This window comes from Panthera leo, chromosome C1 (genome assembly GCF_018350215.1).
Source record: "Panthera leo isolate Ple1 chromosome C1, P.leo_Ple1_pat1.1, whole genome shotgun sequence".
Classification (NCBI taxonomy): domain Eukaryota; kingdom Metazoa; phylum Chordata; class Mammalia; order Carnivora; family Felidae; genus Panthera; species Panthera leo.
The window spans coordinates 188,049,760-188,074,610 of NC_056686.1; the positions used below are offsets into that span (position 1 = coordinate 188,049,760).

The 24,851-nt window shown below is 37.3% G+C and overlaps 1 protein-coding gene across 2 annotated transcripts in view; it reads left to right on the plus strand.

Moving 5' to 3' along the window:
- Nucleotides 1-24,525, plus strand: part of LOC122226517 (cytochrome P450 20A1) — a 74,725-nt gene extending 50,200 nt beyond the window's left edge. For both annotated transcript variants that reach the window (XM_042949807.1, XM_042949808.1), the window contains exons 10-13: nucleotides 5,404-5,515; nucleotides 7,217-7,281; nucleotides 24,027-24,116; nucleotides 24,280-24,525. In XM_042949807.1, coding sequence (XP_042805741.1) covers nucleotides 5,404-5,515; nucleotides 7,217-7,281; nucleotides 24,027-24,116; nucleotides 24,280-24,430 — 418 coding nt within the window. In that variant the 3' untranslated portion in view covers nucleotides 24,431-24,525. The remainder of the gene's footprint in view (nucleotides 1-5,403; nucleotides 5,516-7,216; nucleotides 7,282-24,026; nucleotides 24,117-24,279) is intronic.
- The last annotated feature ends 326 nt before the right edge of the window (nucleotides 24,526-24,851 follow it).

The following is a 24,851-nucleotide window of genomic DNA, read 5'->3' on the forward strand; positions in this document are numbered from 1 at the left end:
GATGTTCAAATAAGTGGAACCTTAGTGATGGGAATGCAAAATGGTACAGTCCTGTTGGAAAACAATGTGGCAGTTAAACATACACTTAACCATATAGCCCCAAAATTCTCCAAGGCATTTACCCAAGAGAAATGAAAAAATATGTCCACACAGAGAACTTTATGCCAATTTAACAGCAATATTATTCATGATAGCAAAAAGTAGAAGCAGTCCAGATGTTGGTCAACTGGTGAATAGACAAATTGTGTTATCTTGAAATATTACCAAGTAGTAAAAAAAAAAATATGATAATATATATACAACAATGTGGATAAATGTCATTCTATTAAGTGAAAGAAGTCAAACACATACAATGTGCATACAATATGATTTCATTAAGGTGAAATTCTAGGAAAAGGAAAAAAACTGTAGTGATAGAAAGTAGATCAGTGGTTGTCTGGGGCCAGGAATAGGGAGGGGATCAACTAGGAGGGAGAATGAGAAAAGTTTTTAGGGTGAGGGAACTGTTCTGTATTTTGCTTGTGGTTGTGGTTAGACAGTTATACACAATGACTAAAGTTCATTAAATTGTACAGGTGAGATAGATGAATTTTTATATGTAAATAATACCTTAATTAAAAAGATTAAAAAAAATTTTTTTAATGTTTATTTATTTTTGAGAGAGACAGAGACAGAATGTGAGTGGGTTAGGGGCAGAGAGAGAGGGAGACACAGAAACAGAAGCAGGCTCCAGGCTCTGAGCTGTCAGCATAGAGCCCAACACGGGCTCGAACTCATGAACTGTGAGATCATGACCTGAGCCAAAGTCGGTCGCTCAACTGACTGAGCCACCCACGCGCCCCTAAAAAGATTTTTTTTTAATAACAACTGTGACTGCTTGAGGTGTTGAAGTCTGAGTCTGGATAGCAGGTGACCAACCCTACCTTTGTATTTATCTCTTTTAACTATAGAAAAGAAGATAGGGAGACTTATCTTACAAATTCCTCAAAATGTTGGAAGTTTTATTCATTACCTTAAATTTAACCCTTTCATTTTATTTTTTTAAATTTTTTAATGTTTATTTATTTCTGAGGGAGTAAGAGAGAGAGTGTAAGGGGAGAAGGGGCAGAGAGAGGGGGAGACCCAGAATCCAAAGGAGGCTCCAGGCTCTGAGCTGTCGGCCCAGAGCCCAATGTGGGGTTCGAACTCACGAACCATGAGATCATGACCTGAGCTGAAGTCACACACTTAACTTACTGAGCCATCTAGGCTCCTCATAACCTTTCATTTTGAAAGTAATACATAATTGTCTTTTGAAGTTTTTATAATACAGAAGTGTATGAAGTAGAAGGTGAAGGTTTTTTGTAAGTGTACCCTTAAGAGATAACAATTGTTAACTATTTTTACTATTTTTCCAGCTTTTTCTGTGCATATATACATATATATTTAAAATAAAAAATTTCAAAATATTTTAAAATATAAAAATATAAATCTTCTGTAAATTTAATTTTTTCTCTAAATATTTTATGGACTGTTTTTATATATGTATAACTCCACCACATCCAATCAGTTATTAGGTTTGTTGTTTGTACTTTCCAAACACATTATAGTTGGAAGTTTGATTTTAATTCTTTTCATCGCCCCCACTCTATTCAGACCACCATCAACTTGCGTGGGATATTTCAACAGCCTTGGATCTTGGTCCCCTCCAGTCCATTTTCCAAATTGCTACTGGAGGCTGTGACTACACACTGTAAACACTGGGTGCTTTAAACATACAGATAACCTAGGACCAATTCCATACCAACAATCTCCAGGCATCAGTTTTCAAAAGCTCCTCAGATAATTCTAATGTTGAGAATTACTGTGCTAGTGATTTTTCTATACCTAGGGAGTCAGCATCTGGGCAGATGACTCCCTAATTTAAAAGCCTTCAGTGACTTCTGGTTGCCCCTAAGATAACATTTAAACTCACCAGTGTAGCTTATGAGGCATTCCAAGAGCTGGGCTTTGTATTCTTCTCCCATCTTTTCTCTTTTTATTTGTACCTTTTCATATCTAGGATTTAGATATACTAAAATTCTTTTGTTTCTGCAAAGCTGCAGTAGTCTTTCTTATCTTCTGGCTTTTGCAGACTACTCTTTTGTCTAGATTCTCTCTTCCTTTGTCTTCTAGCTAACGCCTTTTTTTTTTTTTTTTTTTCCCCAGCAGGTCTCAGCCTAAAATGCTTATTTCTCTGCAAAGTCCTTTCTTTAGTTAGGTGCTCCTGCTATGCCATGTGTTACCCAAATCCCTGAACTTCCTTTATCATAACCATTAGTATGCTTTTTAAATTGTCATCCTTGATGTCCCTACCACCTTCTCTTTCCCTACCAACTAGACTTTGAGTCCCTTTGTGGGTATCTGTCTTGTTCACTGTTGTAGTTCAGTATCTAACATGGTGCTTCTAATGTAGTAGGTACCTAATAAATACTTGTTCAAAGAGGAAAGGAAGGATTTGCCTCCTATGTTTTTGTTGTTTTTAGATATTATAAACAGCCAACTTTCCTACACTTGTATTTTTGTTAATATTTCCAATTGTTTCTATTAATAAAGTCCTAGAAGTGAGATTATTATTGAAGGATATATACAGTAACTTAGTATTTACGATAAGGGGGTGTGGACTAAGACAGACCTAGGTTTGAATTCTGTTGACACCACTTCCCTGCTGTGTTGATCTTAAATAATTGCCTCATTTTATGGGTCGCCTGGGTGGCTCAGTCTGTTGGGCATCCGACTTTGGCTCAGGTCATGATCTTGTGGTTTATGGGTTCCAGCTCCACATTGCGCTCTTTGCTGACAGCTCAGAGCCTGGAGCCTGCTTTGCATTCTGTGTCTCCCTCTCTCTCTGCCCCTCCCTTGCACTCTGTCTCTCTCTCTCTCTCTCTCTCAATAAAAAAAAATCGAAAAAAATTTAAAAAAAATTGCCTCATTTCTAAAAATCTGTAAAATTAAAATAATAATAGCATCCATGAGGTTTAAATAAGGATTAAGTGAGATAGTGCATAGAGAATATTTAATAGAACTGGCTTATGATAACATTTCAATACATTTTAGCTTTTATTCTAATTGTGTTGTACACTTAATATTTTTATACATTGCCTGAGAAAAAATGAAATATGGCCTTTTGTAGCAACATGGATGGAACTGGAGAGTGTTATGCTAAGTGAAATAAGCCATACAGAGAAAGACAGATACCATATGGTTTCACTCTTATGTGGATCCTGAGAAACGTAACAGAAACCCATGGGGGAGGGGAAGGAAAAAAAAAAAAAAAAAAGAGGTTAGAGTGGGAGAGAGACAAAGCATAAGAGACTGTTAAAAACTGAGAACAAACTGCGGGTTGATGGGGGGTGGGAGGGAGGGCAGGGTGGGTGATGGGTATTGAGGAGGGCACCTTTTGGGATGAGCACTGGGTGTTGTATGGAAACCAATTTGACAGTAAATTTCATATATTAAAAAATAAAAATAAATAAAAAAATAAAAAAATAATAAAATAAAAAAATATTTTTATACATTGCCAAATTATCCTTCAGAAAGGGTGTACCAATTTATATTTCCAACAACTGGATATAAATGTCTTTTCCCCATTTAAAAAACATATTTATTTTTGAGAGAGAGCGCAAGCTGGGGAGGGGCAGAGAGAGAGAGGAAGAAAGATGATCCTGAGCAGGCTCTGCACTGATAGTTGTGAGCCTGATATGGGGCTTGAACTCATGAACCCTGAGATCATGACCTGAGCGAAAGTCAACCCACTGAGCCACCCAGACACCCCTCTTTTCCCCATTTTTTATTAGTATTGTCTAATGTCATTCTATTTCATCTTTGCTGATCTGTCAAGTAAGAAAAAAGTTGCTATAGGGGTGCCTGGGTGGCTCAGTTGGTTAGGCGTCCGACTTTGGCTCAGGTCATGATCTCACGGTCTGTGAGTTCGAGCCCCACGTCAGGCTCTGTGCTGGCAGCCCAAAGCCTGGAGCCTGCTTTGGATTCTGTGTCTCCCTCTCTCTCTCTCTCTCTCTACCCCTCCCCCACTCATGCTCTGTCTCTGTGTCTCGAAAATGAATAAACGTTAAAAACTTTTTTTAATTTGCTATAATTGGCAATTTTTCCACCATTAAAGAGGTTGAGTATCACTTCATATGTTTGCAGGACATTTGTATTTTGTTGTATGTGAATTACTTTTTTATGTTTGTCCATATTTCCGTCAGGGTGTTTGATGATTTTCATTATCTATTTTTATTTTTATTTTTATAAATTTTTGTTTATTTTTTAGGGAGAAAGAGATAGAGAGCGAGCGAGCACGAGCTGGGGTGGGGCAGAGGGAGAGAAAGAATCTCAAGCAGGCTCCATGCCCAGTGCAGAGCCCCACTTGGGGCTCTATCTCATGACAATGAGATCATGACTCCAGCTGAAGTCAGGCATCGGACACTTAACTGAGTGAGCCACCTAGACACCCCAATAATTATGGATTTTTATTTTTATTTTTTTTAATTTTTTTTTTCAACGTTTTTTATTTATTTTTGGGACAGAGAGAGACAGAGCATGAACGGGGGAGGGGCAGAGAGAGAGGGAGACACAGAATCGGAAACAGGCTCCAGGCTCCGAGCCATCAGCCCAGAGCCTGACGCGGGGCTCGAACTCACAGACCGGGAGATCGTGACCTGGCTGAAGTCCGACGCTTAACCGACTGCGCCACCCAGGCGCCCCAATTATGGATTTTTAAAGAGCTGTTACGCACTGTGATAATATTTTTCCTAGTTGTTTTTCAGTTGTACTTACAATTGCAAATATGTTACATTTTCATACTTGGATTATTTGTATTTTTCTTTATGATTTCTGTCGTGTCAATATTTTTATTTTTATTTTATTTTAAAAATAAAGGATTTTTGCACTCAAATATAAAAATAACTGTTTTGAGTTTTCTTCTGGTACTTTTAAAGTTGTTTTCATTTGTTTAAATTTATACCTACCTGGACTTTATATACCTCTAATACATAACTTATTTTAAAACACATTAGAATTGGGGCGCCTGGGTGGCTCGGTCGGTTAAGCGTCCGACTTCAGCTCAGGTCACGATCTCGCGGTCCGTGAGTTCGAGCCCCGCGTCGTGCTCTGTGCCGACAGCTCAGAGCCTGGAGCCTGTTTCAGATTCTGTGTCTCCCTCTCTCTGTGACCCTCCCCCGTTCATGCTCTGTCTCCCTCTGTCTCAAAAATAAATAAACATTAAAAAAAAAAATTAAAAAAAAAAAACCACATTAGAATTATGATGTGACTATTTCAAATTAGGAAGATTATTAAAGTTGTTGAATGACATTTTAAAATGTATGTACATTTCAAACTGCCTCTCCCAGAGTAAAAATCTGTAAAAATGTTTTTTTTAAACAGATATTGTCGGCAAGTACTTTGTGAAACAGTTCGGACTGCCAAACTGACTCCAGTTTCTGCCCGGCTTCAAGATATTGAGGGAAAGGTTGACAAATTTATTATTCCTAGAGAGGTAGGAAATATTTGTTATACTTACTAACTCATCTAGTTGTTCTTTTCAACTCTTTTAGTGTGTATTTTTAAATTGTATTGTCTAAAATGTCCAATAAATTATACCTGTTATTAAATCAAAGACACGGGGTACCTGGGTGGCTCAGTTGGTTAAGTGTCTGACTTTGGTTCAGGTCATGATCTCATGGTTCGTGGGTTCAAGTCCCATGTTGGGCTCTGCACTCACAGTGTTAACTGTGCTTGGGATTCTTTCTCTCTGTCCTACTCTCTGCTCTTCCCCCACTTGTGCTCACTCACTCTCACTCTCTCAAAATAAATAAACTTAAATAAAATAAATGAAGGACACAGTTATTTTAAATGATAATAACATATGCTGTTTTAAAGTCTAAATAATAGAAAGGCTTCCTTCCTCATGTGTGCTACTATTAATACTAAAGTATTTTTGTAGATCTTTTTCTATGTATGTATATTACTCTGTGTGTGTAATATACATATATGTATGTATTTTATTTTATTTTTTTAATTTTTTTTTAACGTTTATTTTTGAGACAGAGAGAGACAGAGCATGAACGGGGGAGGGTCAGAGAGAGAGAGGGAGACACAGAATATGAAACAGGCTCCAGGCTCTGAGCTGTCAGCACAGAGACCAACGCAGGGCTTGAACTCACGAACCGCGAGATCATGACCTGAGCCGAAGTCGGACGCTTAACCGACTGAGCCACCCAGGCGCCCCATATGTATGTATTTTAAAAACTGAATTTATATGTGAAAGGTTGTTTTTCATATATCCTTCATTAATTTGCTTCTTTAATTAAGTGTATCATGACTATTAGTACAACTGGTATTTAATACAGATCCAACTCATTACTTTTAATGGATATAGAGTATTCCATTGTATGAGTGTGTTGTGTAGTTTATTTAAGCAGTCTCCATTGGTTGAAATTTAGATTGACATCATTTGTTTTGTTATTACAGACTGTATACTTGTATAGGTATTGAGTAGAGAGAGCCTTAGAAATAAGAGTTTTGGGGTCAAACTGCTTATGTATATTAAATTTAAGTTGCCCTCTAAAAAACAGTTTATATTTTTAGCAACAGTGTATGAGAATGCTTTTTCTCTCCATATCCTTACCACTTCAGGATTTATGAACTTTTTACACATTTCTTATATGACATACTATATCATTATTTTAATTTGCTTTTCCCTGATCATTGGAATGATTGAGCAGCTTTTCATACATATTTAAAAGTTTGTATTTCTTCTTTTGTGAATTACGTGCTTCTAACTTACTCTTTCTTCTAGTAAGCTTAAATGTCTTTTTGTGTATTGTACATACTAACTATCAATTATATGGGAAATGTGTTTTTCTTATTATTTTATTTATTAAACACTTATGTGTTTCTTATTATTTATCTTTCACTGGTGATTTTGGTCTGGTTTGTTTTGTTTTAACTGGATGCAGGTTTTAAATTTTCATAGTTAAATCTGTTATTCCTTTATGACTTCCAGATTTTGACAAACTTAGGGAGGCCTTCCCCACTATAAAATCATCAAAATAATGGCCTGTGTTTTCTTCTTTTACTTTCTATTTTTATTCTGTATTCATTATCTGTATTAAAAGAGCATTTAGGATGAGTCGGCTTTCTGGCAGTCACTTCATCTCTGTTAGACCTTTACTAACTAGAGTAATTTTTTTTGCAGACTCTTGTTCTTTATGCCCTTGGTGTGGTACTTCAGGATCCCAGTACTTGGCCGTTACCACACAAGTATGAAATATCTTTTTTTATCCTTGTGATTATTGATTTTCATGTGTTTGTATGTTTTGCATTCCTTTTCTAAATTTTGAGGAGAAAATTTAATATGTGACAGTGATATAACATAAGAAAGCCACTGCTTTCTCTTTGTATCTTCTGTTCACTATTTCATTCATCAATCTGCTATCTGTTTCTCTTTGTCTCTCCTATTATCACTTTTTTTTAAGGTTTATTTATTTATTGAGAGAGAAAGAGAACGCTAGTGTGAGCAGGAGGAAGGGCAAAGAGAGAGGAGGGAGAGAATCTTAAGCGATCTCCATGATCAGCATGGAGTCTGACACGGGGCTTGGTTCCACAACCCTGGGATCGTGACCTAAGCGAATTTATTTATTTATTTATTTATTTATTTATTTATTTATTTATTTATTTATTTAATGTTTATTTATTTGTGAGACAGAGAGACAGAGCATTTATTTATTTATTTATTTATTTAATGTTTATTTATTTTTGAGAAAGAGAGACAGAGCATGAACGGGGGAGGGTCAGGGAGAGGGAGACACAGAATCTGAAACAGGCTCCAGGCTCTGAGCTGTCAGCACAGAGCCCGACGCGGGGCTTGAACTCACTGACTGCGAGATCATGACCTGAGCCAAAGTCGGCCGCTTAACCGACTGAGCCACCCAGGCACCCCTCTAAGCGAATTTAAAGAGTTGGACACTTAAGTGACCGAGCCACCCAGGTGTCCCTAAATCTAATGCTCTTGAGGTCAACGTAATATGTTTCCTATTGTTTTAGAACTGCATAGTATTCTATTATATGGATATACCAGAGTTGTTCAACCTTTCACCCACTGGAGAACATTTGGGTTGTTTTGGTAATGAAGCTGCTTTGAACATTCATGTAAGGGTTTTTGTGTGAACATAAGGCTTCATTTCCTTGGGATAAATGCCCAAGAGTGCAATTGCTGGGTCATATGGCTAGTGCATGTTTAGTTTTGTAAGAAACTGCCAGGCTGTTTTTCAGGGATTCTCAGTAGTTCATTATGGTTTTTAGAAGTTTTCTTTTTGAGTAACTGATGTTAACACATTCTCCCTATAGAAAAATGTCTGGATATGATTTATTTATAAAAAGAAATGCATAGAAATACATTATTATTATTACCATATTGGCAATATGTCAGAGCAAGAAAATCCGGGTCAAATTCTATGATTTTAATGGACAATAATGTAAATACTACTCTATAGTAAAGGATGAAATATTATCAACTTTAAAAACCAGACTAATACAAAATTCTCAGCTGAAAAGAATGAAGACAAATGTCAAAACCTCAGTGTGGACTGGGACCAAATGGTGACATAGCAGGCTCCTGAATTTCCCTCCGGAAACATGGCAGCACTCAGTGTTGCCATGCATGGAGCAAATCCCTCTGAGAGAAATCCAGAAACTAGCTTAGTGACTCCAATACAATGGGGCAAATGAGAAAATATCCACATTAAAACGTGTAGGAAAGGATGAGGCACACTCTTACCATAAACCTACCCCCAGCACAGTGCCATATAATTGGGAGGGAACCCCCAACTGCCAGCTTCTCCCTGAGGATCAAAGGGTTTGGACTGTACTCTTACTGCCCCAAATTGAAGACTCTCACCTGAGATTTGGGTTTCCAAAGCATGTAGCTCTAAAAGCCACCAGGGCTTGTGTTGATGAGTCCCACAGGCTTATACCACAGAAGCAGGCTCCCCCCCACCTCCAAGAAACAATTCTTAATGGTGCACAATGGGAGCATAGCACTTGCTGTGGCTTTTCCTCTAGGGCTCAGCACAGAGGAAGGAGTTTGACTGGAAATTTTAGAAGCTGCTGCCTGAGGGTCTAGCTTTTAGTTAGCACACATCTCCCTGTAATGGCCATGATCCTTCCTGAAACCTAGGGGAGCAAGTGGGCATGACCTAACCCCACTTCCAATTCACCCCAACAATAAAACCATGTCAGAGGACTCTCCCTTAGCACACATTTAGTGGCCTAACTTTTACAGCTGCTATCTGAGGGATATGCCCCAAATTACCTGTGATAGCTTGGGTTCTCGTATTCATAATTTCCATAGGATAATAGCAAACAAAGAAGTAGTTGTTAATAGGCATGCAGGTACTTACTGTGGCTAGCCCCCAGAGTTCAATCCAAAGGAGGCGGGCAAATGCCCATATTTCAGTCTTTATCTGGAAGGGGTTTGACTGCTTTCACATTGACAAAGTGCGATCCATAATCAAAATACCAATATTATTTTACACAGAACTAGAACAAGTAATCTTAAAACTTGTATGAAATGACAAAAGGCCTCGAGTAGCCAAAGAATATAATTCAACATAATAAAGTCCATATAGGACAGACCCACAGCCCACATCATCCTCAGTGGTGAAGAACAGAAAGCTTTCCCTCTAAGATCAAGAACAAGACAGGGGCACCTGGGTGGCTCAGTCGGTTAAGCATCCGACTTCAGGTCACATCATGATCTCATGGCTCATGAGTTCGAGCCCCACATCAGACTCTGTGCTGACAGCTCAGAGCCTGAGCCTGCTTCATATTCTGTGTCTCCCTCTCTCTGTCTCTTTCTCTCAAAAATAAATAAACATTAAAAAAACAAAGCAAACAGAGATGTTCAGTCTCACCACTTATATTCAACATAGTACTGGAAGCCCTAGCCACAGCAGTCAGACAAGAAAAATAAATAAAAGGCATCCAAATTGGTAAGGAAGAAATAAAACTGTTGCTATTTGCACATCTCATGATATTATATATAGAAAACCCTAAACACTCCATCAAAAAACTACTAGAACTAATAAATTCAGTAAAGCTTCAGGATACAAAATTAATATACAGAAATCTGTAGCATTTCTGTACACTGATAATGAACTACCAGAAAGAGAAATTAAGAAAACAATCCGATTTACAATTACATTAAAAAAACAAAAAACAAAACTAAAACCTAGGGATAAATTTAACCAAGGATTGAAGGACCTATGCTCTGAAAACTATAAGACACTAATGAAGGAAATTGAAGATATATAAATAGAAAGGTGTATCATGCCCATGGACTGGAAGAATACTGTTAAAATGCCTATACTACCCAAAGCAATCTAATTCAATTCAATACCTATCAAAATACCAGTAGTGGGACACCTGGCTGGCTTGGTCAGTGGTGTGTGTGGCTCTTAATCTCGTGGTTGTGAGTTCAATCCCCATGTAGGGTGTGGAGATTACTTTAAAAAAATCTTTACAAAACGGGGTGCCTAGGTGGCTTTCTGGGTTGTGCATCCAACTTCAGCTCAGGTCATGATATCATGGTCTGTGGGTTTGAGCCTCCTTTTGGGCTCTGTGCTAGCAGCTCAGAGCCTATAGCCTGCTTTGGATTCTGTGTCTCCCTCTTTCTTTCTGCTCCTTCTCCACTCACAGTCTCTCTTGCTCTCTCAAAAAATAAATAAACATTAAAAAAATTTTTTTTTTATTCTTGAAAAAAATACCAGTAGTGTTTTTCACAGAACTAGAATAGATAATCCTAAAAGTTGTATGGAATAATGAATAGCCAAAATAGCCAAAGCAGTCTTAAGAAAGAAGACGAAGCTATAGGTATTACAATCCCAGATTTGAAGTTACAACAAAGTTGTAATAATCAAAACAGTATGATACTGGCACAAAAATACGCACATTGATCAATGGAACAAAATTGGAGGTAGAAATAAACTCATACTTATGTGGTCAATTAGTCTACAATAAAGGAGGTAAGAATACCCACAGTGGGGAAAGACAGTCTCTTCAATAAATGATGTTGGGAAAACTGGACAGCTATATGCAAAACAATGAAACTGGACCACTTTCTAACATTTTTTTTAACGTTTATTCATTTTTGAGAGACAGAGCGTGAGTGCGGGATGGACAGAGAGAGAGGGAGACACAGAACCTGAAGCAGGCTCTAGCCTCTGAGCTGTCAGCACAGAGCCTGATGCGGGGCTCAAACTCGTGAATGGCAAGATCATGACCTGAGCCGAAGTAGGACCCTTAGCTGACTGAGCCACCCAGGTGTCCTAAAACTGGACCACTTTCTTACACCATACACAAAAATAACTCAAAATGGATTAAGGAACTAAATATGAGACCTGAAACCATAAAAGTTCTAGAAGAGAGACAGGCAGTAATTTCTCTGAAATTGGTTGTAGCAACTCCTCCTAGATATGTCTTCTGAGGTGAGGGAAACAAAAACAAAATAAAATATTGGGACTACATCAAAATAAAAAACTTCTGCACAGCAAAGGAAACAACCAACAAACTAAAAGACAGCCTACTGAATGGGAGAAGATATTTGCCAATAACATATCTGATAAAGAGTTAGTATCCAAAATATGTAAAGAACTTCTACAACTCAACACTCAAAACCCAAATAACCAACAAATGGGCAGAAGGGGCACTTGGGTGGCTCAGTTGGTTAAGTATGCAACTCTTGATTTTGGTTCAGGACGTGACCTCAACGGTTTGTGAGACCAAGTCCCATGTCAGTCTCCTGTGCTGTCAGTGCAGAGCCTGCTTGGGATTCTGTCCCTCTCTCTCTCTCTGCCCCTCCCCCACTCACACTCTCTGTCTCTCAATATAAACATTAAAAATATAATTTAAAAAAAAAAATTAAAAATGGGCAGAAGAAATGAACAGATATTTCCCCAAGACATACAGATGACCAACAGACACATGAAAAGATGTTTAACATTACTCATCCTAAGGAAATGCAAATCAAAACCCACAATGAGATATCACCTTACACCTGTCAGGATGGTGGAAACCAAAAACTCAAGAAACATCATGTGTTGGCAAGGATGTGGAGAAGAAAAAAAACCCTCTTGCACTGTTGTTGGTACTGTAAACTGGTACAGCCATTGTGGAAGACAACATGGAGGTTCCTCAAAAGATTAAAAAAGGAACTAAATGCCCTATGATCCAGTAATTCCACTACTAGGTACTTACCCAAAGAATACAAAAATACTAATTCAGAGGGATATATGTATTCCTGTGTTTATAGCAGCATTATTTACAATAACCAATGTATGGAAGCAGCACAAGTGTCCATCAATAGATGAATAGATAAAGAAGATGTGGTATAGATTGGAGGAGCCAAGATGGTGGAACAGCATGGAAGTTTTTTGTGTGTCTTGTGTCCATGAAATACAGACAGACCAACACTAAACCATCCTGCACACCTAGAAAACTGGATGATTAACACAACAATCTGCACAACCTGAAGCACAGAATTCAGCAGGAATTCACCCCAAAGGAGCACAAAGAAACGACAGCCAGGGATTTAACCAACACAGGTATAAGCAAGACGTCTGAACCAGAATTTAGAATCAAGATAATAAGAATACTAGCCGGAGTCAAAAATAGATTAGAATCCCTTTCTGCAGAGATAAAAGAAGTAAAAACTAGTCAGAATGAAATAAAAAATGCTATAACTGAGCTGCAGTCACAGATGGATGCCGCAGCGGCAAGGCTGGATGAGGCAGAACAGAGACTCAGCTATATAGAGGACAAACTTATAGAGAATAATGAAGCAGAAAAAAAAAGGGAGGTTAAGGCAAAAGAGCACGATTTAAGAATCAGAGAAATCAGTGACTCATTAAAAAGGAACAACATCAAAATCATAGGGGTCCCAGAAGAGGAAGAGACAGAAATGAGGGTAGAAGGGTTATGTGAGCAAATCATAGCAGAAAACTTTCCTAACCTGGGGAAAGACACAGACATCAAAATCCAGGAAGCACAGAGGACCCCCATTAGATTCAACAAAAATCGACCATCAACAAGGCATATCACAAAATACCATATCACAAAAGTCAGATTCACAAAATACTCAGGCAAGGAGAGAATCATGAAAGCAGTAAGGGAAAAAAATTCCCTAACCTACAAGGGAAGACAGATCAGGTTTGCAGCAGACCTACCCACAGAAACTTGGCAGGCCAGAAAGGAGTGGCAGGATATATTCAATGTGCTGAGTCAGAAAAATATGCAGCCAAGAATTCTTTATCCAGCAAGGCTGTTATTCAAAATAGAAGAGATAAAAAGTTTCCCGGACAAAAATTAAAGGAGTTTGTGACCACTAAACCAGCCCTGCAAGAAATTTTAAGGGGGACTCTCTGAGGGGAGAAAAGATGAAAAGATAAATACATACATGCATGCATGCATACATACATACATACCAAAAGCAACAAAGATTAGAAAGGACCAGAAAACACCACCAGAAACTCCAACTCTACAAGCATCATAAATGGCAATAAATTCATATCTTTCAGTAGTCACTGTAAACATCAATGGACTCAATGGTCCAATCAAAAGACATAGGGTAACAGAATGGATAAAACAAGATCCATCTATTTGCAGTTTACAAGAGACCCACTTTAGACCTAAAGACACCTTCATATTGAAGATAAGGGGATGGAGAAGCATCTATCATGCTAATAGTCAACAAAAGAAAACCGGAGTAGCCATACTTATATCAGACAATCTAGACGTTAAAATAAAGACTGTATCAAGAGATGCAGAAGGGCATTATATCATAATTAAGGGGTCTATCCACCAAGAAGACCTAACAGTTGTAAACATTTATGTGCCTAATGTGGGAGTACCAAATATATAAATCAATTAATCACAAACATAAAGAAACTCATCAATAGTAATACCATAAAAGTAGGAGACTTCAACACCCCACTCACAGCAGTGGACAGATCATCTAATCAAAAAATCAACAAGGAAACAATTTCTTTGAATGACACACTGGACCAGATGGACTTAACAGATATATTCAGAACATTTCATCCTAAAGCAGCAGAATATACATTCTTCTCCTGTGCACATGGAACATTCTCCAGAATAGAACATATACTGGAACACAAATCAGCCCTAAGTAAGTACAAGAAGATCAAGATCATACCATGCATATTTTCAGACCACAACGCTATGAAACTCGAAATCAACCACAAGAAAAAATTTGGAAAGGTAACAAATAATTGGAGTCTGAAGAACATGCTACTAAAGAATGAATGGGCTAACCAAAGCAGTTAAAGAGGAAATTAAAAAGTACATGGAAATCAATGAAAATGATAACACTACAACCCAAAACCTCTGGTACGCAGCAAAGGCGGTCATAAGAGGAAAGTATATAGCAATCCAGGCCTTCCTAAAGATGGAAGAAAGATCTCAAATTCACAACCTAACCTTACGCCTTAAGGAGCTGGAAAAAGAACAGTAAATAAAACCCAAAACCAGTAGAAGACAGGAAATAAACATTAGAGCAAAAATTAATGTCATCGAAACCAAAAAACCAGTAGAACAGATCAATGAAACCAGAAGCTGGTTCTTGGAAAGAATTAATAAAATTGATAAACCACTAGCCAGTTTGTTCAAAAACAAAAAGGAAAGGACCCAAATAAAATCAGGAATGGAAGAGGAGAGATCACAACCAACACAGCAGAAATACAAACAATAATAAGAGAATATTATGAGCAATTATATGCCAATAAAATGGGCAATCTGGAAGAAATGGATAAATTCCTAGAAACATATACACTACCAAAACTGAAACAGGAAGAAATCGCAAATTTGAACAGACCCATAACCAGTAAGGAAATCGAATCAGTAATCAAAAATCTGCCAAAAAACAAGAGTCCAGGGCCACATGGCTTTCCAGGGGAATTCTACCAAACATTTAAGGAAGAGTTAACACCTACTCTCTTGAAGGCGTTCCAAAAAATGGAAATGGAAGGAAAACTTCCAAGCTCTTTCTATGAAGCCAGCATTACCTTGATTCCAAAAGCAGACAGAGACCCCACTAAAAAGGAGAACTATAGACTAATTTCCCTGATGAACATGGATGCAGAAATCCTCAACAAGATATTAGCCAACCAGATCCAACACTACATTAAAAAAATTATCCACCACGAGCAAGTGGGATATACCTGGGATGCAGGGCTGGTTCAATATCTGCAAAACAATTAACATGATTCATCACATCAATAAAAGAAAGGACAAGAACCACATGATCCTCTCAATAGATGCAAGGAAGCATTTGACAAAATACAGCATCCTTTCTTGATAAGGACCCTCAAGAAAGTAGGGATAGAAGGAGCATACCTCAAGATCATAGAAGCCATATATGAAAGACCCAAACGCTAATATCATCCTCAATGGGGAAAGAGGGAGAGCTTCCCCCCTAAGGTCAGGAACAAGACAGGGATGTCCACTCTCGCCACTGTTATCCAACATAGTATTGGAAGTCTTAGCCTCTGCAATCACACAACACAAAGAAATAAAAGGCGTCCAAACTGGCCAGGAGGAGGTCAAACTTTGACTCTTCGCAGATGACATGATACTCTATACGGGAAACCCTAAAGATTCCACTGAAAAACTGCTAGAACTGATTTGTGAATTCAGTAAAGTTGCAGGATATAAAATCAATGCACAGAAATCGGTTGCATTCCTATATACCAACAGTGAAGCGACAGAGAAATCAAGAAATCTATCCCATGTACAGTTACACCAAAAACCATAAAATACCTAGGAATAAATCTAACCAAAGAGGTGAAAAATCTATGCACTGAAAACTATAGAAAGCCTAGGAAAGAAATTGAAGAAGACAAAAAAAAAAAAAAATGGAAAGATATTCCATGCTCCTGGATAGGAAGAACAAATGTTAAAATGTCGATACTACCCAAAGCAATCTACATATTCAATGCAATCCCTATCAAAATAACACCAGCATTCTTCACAGAGCTAGAACAAATGATCCTAAAATTTGTATGGAACCAGAAAAGACCCCGAATAGCCAAAGCAATCTTGAAAAAGGAAACCAAAGCAGGAGGCATCACGATCCCGGACTTCAGGCTATACTACAAAGCTGTAATCAAGACAGTATGGTACCGGCACAAGAACACACTCAGATCAATGGAACAGAATAGAGAATCCAGAAATGGACTCACAAATGTATGGCCAACTGATCTTTGACAAAGCAGGAAAGAATATCCAATGGAATAAAGACAGCCTCTTCAGCAAGAGGTGATGGGAAAACTGGACAGCGACATGCAGAAGAATGAACCTGGACCACTTTCTTACACCATACACAAAAATAAACTCAAAATGGATGAAAGACCTCAATGGAAGACAGGAAGCCATCAAAATCCTCGAGGAGAAAGCAGGCAAAAACCTCTTTGATCTTGCCCGCAGCAACTTCTTACTCAACACGTCTCCAGAAGCAAGGGAAACAAAAGCAAAAATGAACTACTGGCATCTCATCAAAATAAAAAGCTTCTTTCTGCACAGCAAAGGAAACAATCAGCAAAACTAAAAGGCAACTGACAGAATGGGAGAAGATATTTGCAAACGACCTGTCAGATAAAAGGTTAGTATCCAAAATCTACAAAGAACTTATCAAACTCAACACCCAAAAAACAAATAATCCAGTGAAGAAATGAGCAAAAGACCTGAATAGATCCTTCTCCAAAGAAGACATCCAGATGGCCAACCAACACATGAAAAAATGCTCAACATCACTCATCATCAGGGAAATACAAATCAAAAACACAATGAGATACTACTTTACACCTGTCAGAATGGCTAAGATCAACAACTCAGGCAACAACAGATGTTGGCGAGGATGCAGAGAAAGAGGATCTCTTTTGCACTGTTGGTGGCAGTGCAAGGTGGTGCAGCCACTCTGGAAAACAGTATGGAGGTTCCTCAAAAAACTAAAAATAGAACTCCCCTAGGACCTAGCAATTGCACTACTAGGCATTTATCCAAGGGATACAGGTGTGCTGTTTCAGAAGGACACATGCACCTCCATGTTTATAGCAACACTATCAACAATAGCCAAAGTATGGAAAGAGCCCAAATGTCCCTTGATGGATGAATGGACAAAGAAAATGTGTTATATATATATATATATATATATATACAATGGATTATTACTCGGCAATCAAAAAGAATGAAATCTTGCCGTTTGCAACTACGTGGTTGGAACTCCAGGGTATTATGCTAAGTGAAATTAGTCAGAGAAAGACAAAAATCATATGACTTCACTCATATGAGGACTTTAAGAAACAAAACAGATGAACATAAGGGAAGGGAAACAAAAATAATATAAAAACAGGGAGGGGGACAAAACAGAAGAGACTCATAAATATGGAGAACAAACTCAGGGTTACTGGAGGAGTTGTGGGAAGAGGGGTGGAGGGGTGGGCTAAATGCATAAGGGTCACTAAGAAATCTACTCCTGAAATCATTGGTGCACTATATGTAACTAATGTGGATGTAAATTCAAAAAAAAGAAGAAGAAGAAGATGTGATAATACCCAACCATAAAAAGAACAAAATCTTGCCATTTGCAACAATGTGGATGGATCTAGGAAGTATAATGCTAAGTGAAATAAGTCAGCCAGAGGGAGACATACAGTATACACTCATATGTGGAATTTAAGAAACAAAACGAACAAAGGAGAAGAAAAAGAGACAAACCAAAAACTAGAGTTTTCTTTTTTGTTTTTTTGTTTTGTTTTGTTTTGTTTTTTTGAGAGACACAGAGTGTGGGCAGGGGAAGGGAAGACAGGCAGACACAGAATCTGAAGCAGGCTTCAGGCTCTGAGCTGTCAGCACAGAGCCGGATGCAGGGATCGAACTCAGGAACTGTGAGATCATGACCTGAGTTGAAGTCAGACACTCAACCGAGCCACCCAGCCACCCTCAATACCTAGACTCTTAACTATAGAGAACCAACAGATTTTTACCAGAGGGAAGGTGAGGGGGGTGGGTGAAATAGATGAAGGGGATTAATAGTACACTTACCTTGATGAGCACTATGTAATATATGGAGTTGTTGAATCACTGTATTGTACACCTGAAACTATTATAATACTGTGTATAAACTACACTGAATTAAAATTTTAAATTTATATTTAAAAATTATTTAATAAATGAAATTAACAATCCTTTAGTTTTCATAAAGAAAAGATATATGCACTCCTATGTTTATTGCAATATTTAAAAGATTTTTTAAGTTTATTTATTTTGAGAGAGAGAGATTGAGCAAGCAGGGAAGGGGCATAGAGAGAGGATCCCAAGCAGGCTCCATGGTGCCAGCAGAAAGCCCAGCACAGGGTTTGTTCCCATAAACCATGAGATCATGACCTGAGCCAAAACCAAGAGTCACATGCTTAATCAACTCAGCCACCCAGGTGCCCCTATTACATCATTATTTACAATAGCTAAGACGTAGAAGCAACCCAAATGTCTACTGATACATGAATGGATAAGGAAGATGTAGTGTATGTACACAATGAAAATTACTCTGCAGTTAAAGAGAGTGAAGTCGTGCCATTTGTGACAACATAAATGGACCTAAAGGGTATTATGCTAAGTGAAATAAGTTAGTGAAAGACAAACACCAAATGATTTTTACTTGTAATTGGAACCTAAAAAAATAGTACAAATAGTTATGGGCTCATAAATTCGGAGAACAAATTGGTGGTTGCTGGGGTTGGGAGGGGATAGGCAAAGAAGGTGAAAGGGATTAAGAATACAGACTTAGACTTATAACTAAGTCATGGGGATGGAATCTACAGCATAGGGAATATAAGTCAATAATATTTTAATAATTTCTGTGGTGACAGATGGTAACTACACTTGTGAGCGTTTCATAATGTATGTAATTGTCAAATCACTATGTTGTACACCTGAAACTAATACAATATTACATGTCAGCTATACTTCAATTAGAAATTTTTAAAAAGGTTATCTAAATCAGAAAGAAGTAAAGTTGTCTTAATTTGCAGATGACATGATATTATATATAGTAAACCCTAAAAATTCTGCCAAAAACTGTTAGAAATAATAAATAAACTCAGTAAAGTTGCATGACACAAAATCAATATGCAAAAATAAGTGGCATTTCTATATGCAACAATGAATTATCAGAAAGAAATGATATAATCCCATTTACATCAAAAAGAGTAAAATATTTAGGAATAAATTCAATGAAGATGAAAGATCTATATACTGAAAACTAAAATATTGATGAAAATAGTTGAAGTAGGAAAGATAATCTATGTTCTTGGATTGCAGTAATTAATAATGTTGAAAGTGAAATAAGGCAGTCAGAGAAAGACAGATATCATGATTTCACAAATATGTGGAATTTGAGAAACTTAACAGATGACCATAGGGGAAGGGAAGCAAAAAGTAAGATGCAAACAGAGAGGGAGGCAAACCATAAGAGACTCCTAAATACAGGGAACAAACTGAGGGTTGATGGGGGTGGGAGATTGGGAGGGTGGGGAAAATGGGTGATGGGCATTGAGGAGGGCATTTGTTGGGATGAGAGGGCATTTGTTGGGATGAGCCCTGGGTGTTGTATGTAAGTGATGAATCATGGGAATCTACTCCTGAAGCCAAGACTACACTGTATGTTACCTAACTTGACAATAAAATAATAATAATAATGGCAACCTAAATCTACAAAAAAAAAAAAAAAAAGAATGTTGAAGTGCCCTTAGTAGCCAAAATGATTTACAGATTCAAGACAATTCCTTTCAGAATCCTAATATCAGCGTGCCTGGCTGGCTCAGTCAATGCAGTGTGCAACTCTTGATCTCAGGTTCATAAATTTGAACCCCACATTGGGTATAGAGATTACTTAAAAATAAAACCTTAAATGCTTTTTCAAAATCCTAAGGTCATTTTTCACAGAAGAAATAAACAATCCTTATGTTCATGTGGAACCACAAAAGACCCAGAATAGCTAAAGCAGTCTTGAGAAAGAAGAGTAAATCTGGAGGCATTATACTTCTTAATTTCAAACTATATTATAAAGCTTTAGTAATCGAAATAATATGGTACTAGCATAAAAACACAGATCAGAGATGCATGGACACATAGTCCGTAAATAAACCCATACATATGTGGTCATTTTTTTAAAAATTTTTTTTAATGTTTATTTATTTTTGAGAGACAGAATGCGAGTGGGTTGGGGCAGAGAGAGAGGGAGGCACAGAATCCGAAGCAGGCTCCAGGCTCCGAGCTGTCAGCATAGAGCCTGATGCGGGGTTCGAACTCACGAGCTGTGAGATCATGACCTGAGCTGAAGTCAGACATTCAAACAACTGAGCCACCCAGGGGCCCCTATGGTCAGTTATTTTTTAACAAAGGAGGCAAGAATAAGCAATGGGGGAAAGGATAGTCTGTTCAATAAATGGTTCTCGGAAACCTGGATATTCATATGCAGAAGAATAAAACTGGACTCCTAACGTACACCATGCACAAACACAACTCAAAATGGAATAATACTTAAGTGTAATAGCTGAAACCCTAAAACTCCTAGAAGAAAACATAAGGGGTAAGATTCTTCACGTATATGTTGGAAGTGGTTTCTTGGATTTGACACCAAAAGCAAAGGCAGCACAAGTCAAAATAAATATATGGGACTACATCAGAATAAAAAGCTGCATAGTAAAAGAAACCATCAACAATATGAAAAGGTAACGTATGGAGTGGGAGAAAGTATTTGCAAACCACACATCCAATATTGGCTTAATAAAACTATTTAAGGAAGTCATACAATTCAATAGCTGAAAAAGAATAACCCAATTTTAAAAATGGGCAAAGGACCCAAATAGACATTTTTCCAAAGAAGACATGCAAATGGCTGAGAGGTACATGAAAAGGTGCTTAACATCACTCATCAGAAAAATGCAAACATATACCACAGTGAGAGATCATCTCACATATGTTAAGATTCAAAAAGAGATGACAAATGCTGGCAAGGATGTGGATAAAAGGGAAGCCTTGTATACTGTTGGTGTGAATGTAAATTGCTACAACCACAGTGGAAAATAGTATGGATATTCTTCAAGAAATTAAAAATAAAACTACCATATCATCCAGAAGTGCCACTTGCTGCATATATATTCAAAAGAAATGGTGTTGTCATCTTGAGATATCTGTACTTACGTATATCGCAGTATTATTTACAAGTATGAAAATGACCTAAGTGTCTGTCAGTGGGTAAATGGATAAAAAAGTGAATAGTCCACTCTATCTATATATCTGTATGTCTATATATAGATATATATGTAGATATATTCCTCTCTCTATATATAGATATATAGATAGAGTAGAATATTATTGAGCCCTAAAAAAGAAGGAAATCCTGCTACTTGTGCAACATGGATAGACCTGGAGGGCATAATACTAAGTGAAATGAGCCAGACAGAGAGCTGCATTGTAGCACTTACATGTGTAATATGGAGGGGGGCGAGGGGGAAGGTCAAACACATAGAAGCCGAGAGTAGAATGGTCCTTTCCAGGGACTGCAGGTAGTGGTAGGGGAAAGAGAGCTGCTGGTAAAAGGGTACAAACTTTCAGTTATAAGATGAGTAAGGTCTGTGGATCTCCTGTATAATGTGATGACCATGTTTGATAATACTGTATAGTGTCATTGAGATTTGCTAAGATAGTAGAAATTAAGTGTTCTCCCCACACAGACACAAAATAGTAACTCTGTATTGTGGGGGGTGTGCTAATTAACTTAAGGGTGGGAATTCTTTCAAAATGTGTACATATATCAGATCATATTGTATACTTTAAATACATAACATTTGTCAAATATACTGAAAGCTAAAAAAACCAAAATCCCTCAGTATTTAGGATTAAACTATTTTTAGTTTGGATTTCATTTTATTCTTAATCGTAAAAATTGTGAGGTGTTCTATAAAGTAATAGGAAAAATCAAGTTTGACTCTTTTTTAAAATCTAAGAACACATAGAGGTACCTGGGTGGCTCAGTCATTTGAGTATCTGACTCTTGATTTCAGCCCAAGTCATGATCCTGGGATCGTGGGATTGAGCCCCATGTTGGGCTCTATGCTGAGCATGGAGCCTGCTTAAGATTCTCTCTTTCTCTCTGCCCCTTTTCCCTACTCATGTGCTCACGCTCTCTCTCTCTCTCTCTCTCTCTCTCTCTCAAAATTAAAAACAGGGGGTGCCTGGGTGGCTCAGTTGTTTGAGTGTTCAACTTCAGCTCAGATCATGATCTTACACTTCATGGGTTTGAGCCTGGTCTTGGGCTCCGTGCTTACAGCTCGGAGCCTAGAGCCTGCTTCAGATTCTGTGTCTGCCTCTCCCCCCAACTTGTGCTCTGCCTCTCTTAAAAATAAATAAATAAACATTAGAGGGGAAAAATAAATAGAAAACCGGGTATTTAAAAAAAATAAAATAAAATAATTAAAAAAATAAAAACATGTAGGTATCTTCAGGTAAAAATTTAGGGTCTCAGTTTTTAAGATAGTTTATAAAAGGTAAAGCTAATTGGGGTGCCTGCCTGGCTCAGTCTGAAGAACATGTGATTCTTGATCTTGGGGTCACGAGTTCGAGCCTCACCTTGGGTGTAGAGATTACTTAATTATAAGTTTTTTATTTTATTTATTTTGTTTTAAGTAAGATCTATATGCAACATGGAACTTAAACTCACAACATTGAGGTCAAGAATTGCATGCTCCACCAGCTGAGCCAGCCAGGCACCCCAGAGATTATTTAAATAAATAAATAAAAACTTTAAAAAAAAAAACAAAAAAAGGAGGAGTGTCTGGGTGGCTTAGTCGGTTAAGCGTTGGACTGTTGATTTTGGCTCAGGTCATGATCTCATGGTTCATGAGATTGAGCCCCACATTGGGCTGTACACTGACAAAACAAAACCTGCTTGGGATTCTCCCTCCCCTCTCTTTTTGCCTCTCCCCTCCCGTGGTCTCTCTCTCTCAAAATAAATAAATAAACTTAAAAAAAAAAGAAAACTTTAAAAAAAAGGAAAAGCCGATTTAATTTGATATAATTGTTACATGGACTGTAATGTAAGTCTGGTATATTCCAATAGTGAAACATAATTTACACTTTTTTAAAAGAAAATGAAAGCAGAATTATTTTTTTCCCACAGTATGGTTTAGGTCTTTTATTTCTCTATTTATTTTTAAGTAGTCTCAACACCCACCGTGGGGCTGGAATTCACAGCCCCAAGATCAAGAGTCCCATGCTCTACCAGCTGAACAGCTAAGCACCCGTGGTTTAGATCTTTTAACACTTGTGTGTTTTGTTTTGTTTTAAGAGAGAGAGAAACCGGAGGAGGGGCAGAGAGAGAGGGGGAGAGAGAGAAACACAAGCAGTTTCCGCACTGTCAGCGAGGAGCCTGATTTGGGTCTAAATCTCTCAACCATGAGATCATGACCTGAGCCGAAATCAAGAGTCAGGGACTTAACTGCCTGAACCACACAGGATCCCCAGGAAATACATTTGAATTGTAGAGACATTGTAAGATGCTTCACATTTTGATGAGATGGTCTTATGTAACAGATGTTTTTAATGCTCTTAAATTTAAATAATTCTTATGTGATTTTGTATGATTTAGCCTTATATCTCATAAAATGATGTACACCCAGTTACACTTTCATCCCTTGCTGATTCCAGAGAAATGTATTTTGTATCTATTGTGTAGAAATAATAAATTAAGCAGAAAGACTCAATATATGTTTAATAGTTTGAGAACATAATAGGTGAAATTGAAATACAATTTTGACAGCAGTTTTTATTTTTAACATTTTTCAGACTTTGTTAGATACCTATCTATGTTTTTATAGTATAAATAAGTAAGATGCCAGTGGAGCTGTTTTGATCTGCCCAAATCTTCTTTTTAGATTTGATCCAGACCGGTTTGATGACGAATCAGTAATGAAAACTTTCTCCTTGCTTGGATTCTCAGGCACACAGGAATGCCCAGAGTTGAGGTGGGTGATAGAGAAAGGAAAGTAAAAGGAAAGATGCCAAATTTTATACTTAGAATTTTGATGATTACTGCTGAGGAGAATAAGCAACCTATATAATTATATATAATTATATAAAAATGTAATTGTTCATCTTTAGTAATTGGTTGACTTTCTTCCTGTCTAGGTTTGCATATATGGTGACCACAGTACTTCTGAGTGTATTGGTGAGAAAGCTGCACCTACTTTCTGTGGAGGGACAAGTTATTGAAACTAAGTATGAACTGGTAACATCATCCAAGGAAGAAGCTTGGATCACTGTCTCAAAGAGATATTAAAATTTTATACATTCAACTTTCTGGAGGAAAATGATGGTTTAGAAAAATCTGTATTAAATCCTTTTATAAACTAAGTAATACTGTGGAATATAAATACATACTAGTACTTCATTATGTAAATTTGGATTTTTGTATATCAGATTTTCTTAATTCATGATATACATTGATTCTTATTATATCAATATAATGATAATTTTAATGGGAAGCTCTCTGCTTTTTTGTTTTATCACTTTCTGTGCCATTATCTTCATATTATTTTCCTTTGATCTCTAATGCTCTTTTTTTAAATCTCTAATATTCTTGAAGAGAGACATTATTTTTGCACACTTTGGCAAGTCATGTTTTTCTAAATATTTATAAAAGGGAAACATAATCCTAACTTCTTTTCATACTTCCAGTAAATCATTTTAATGGGGGGAAA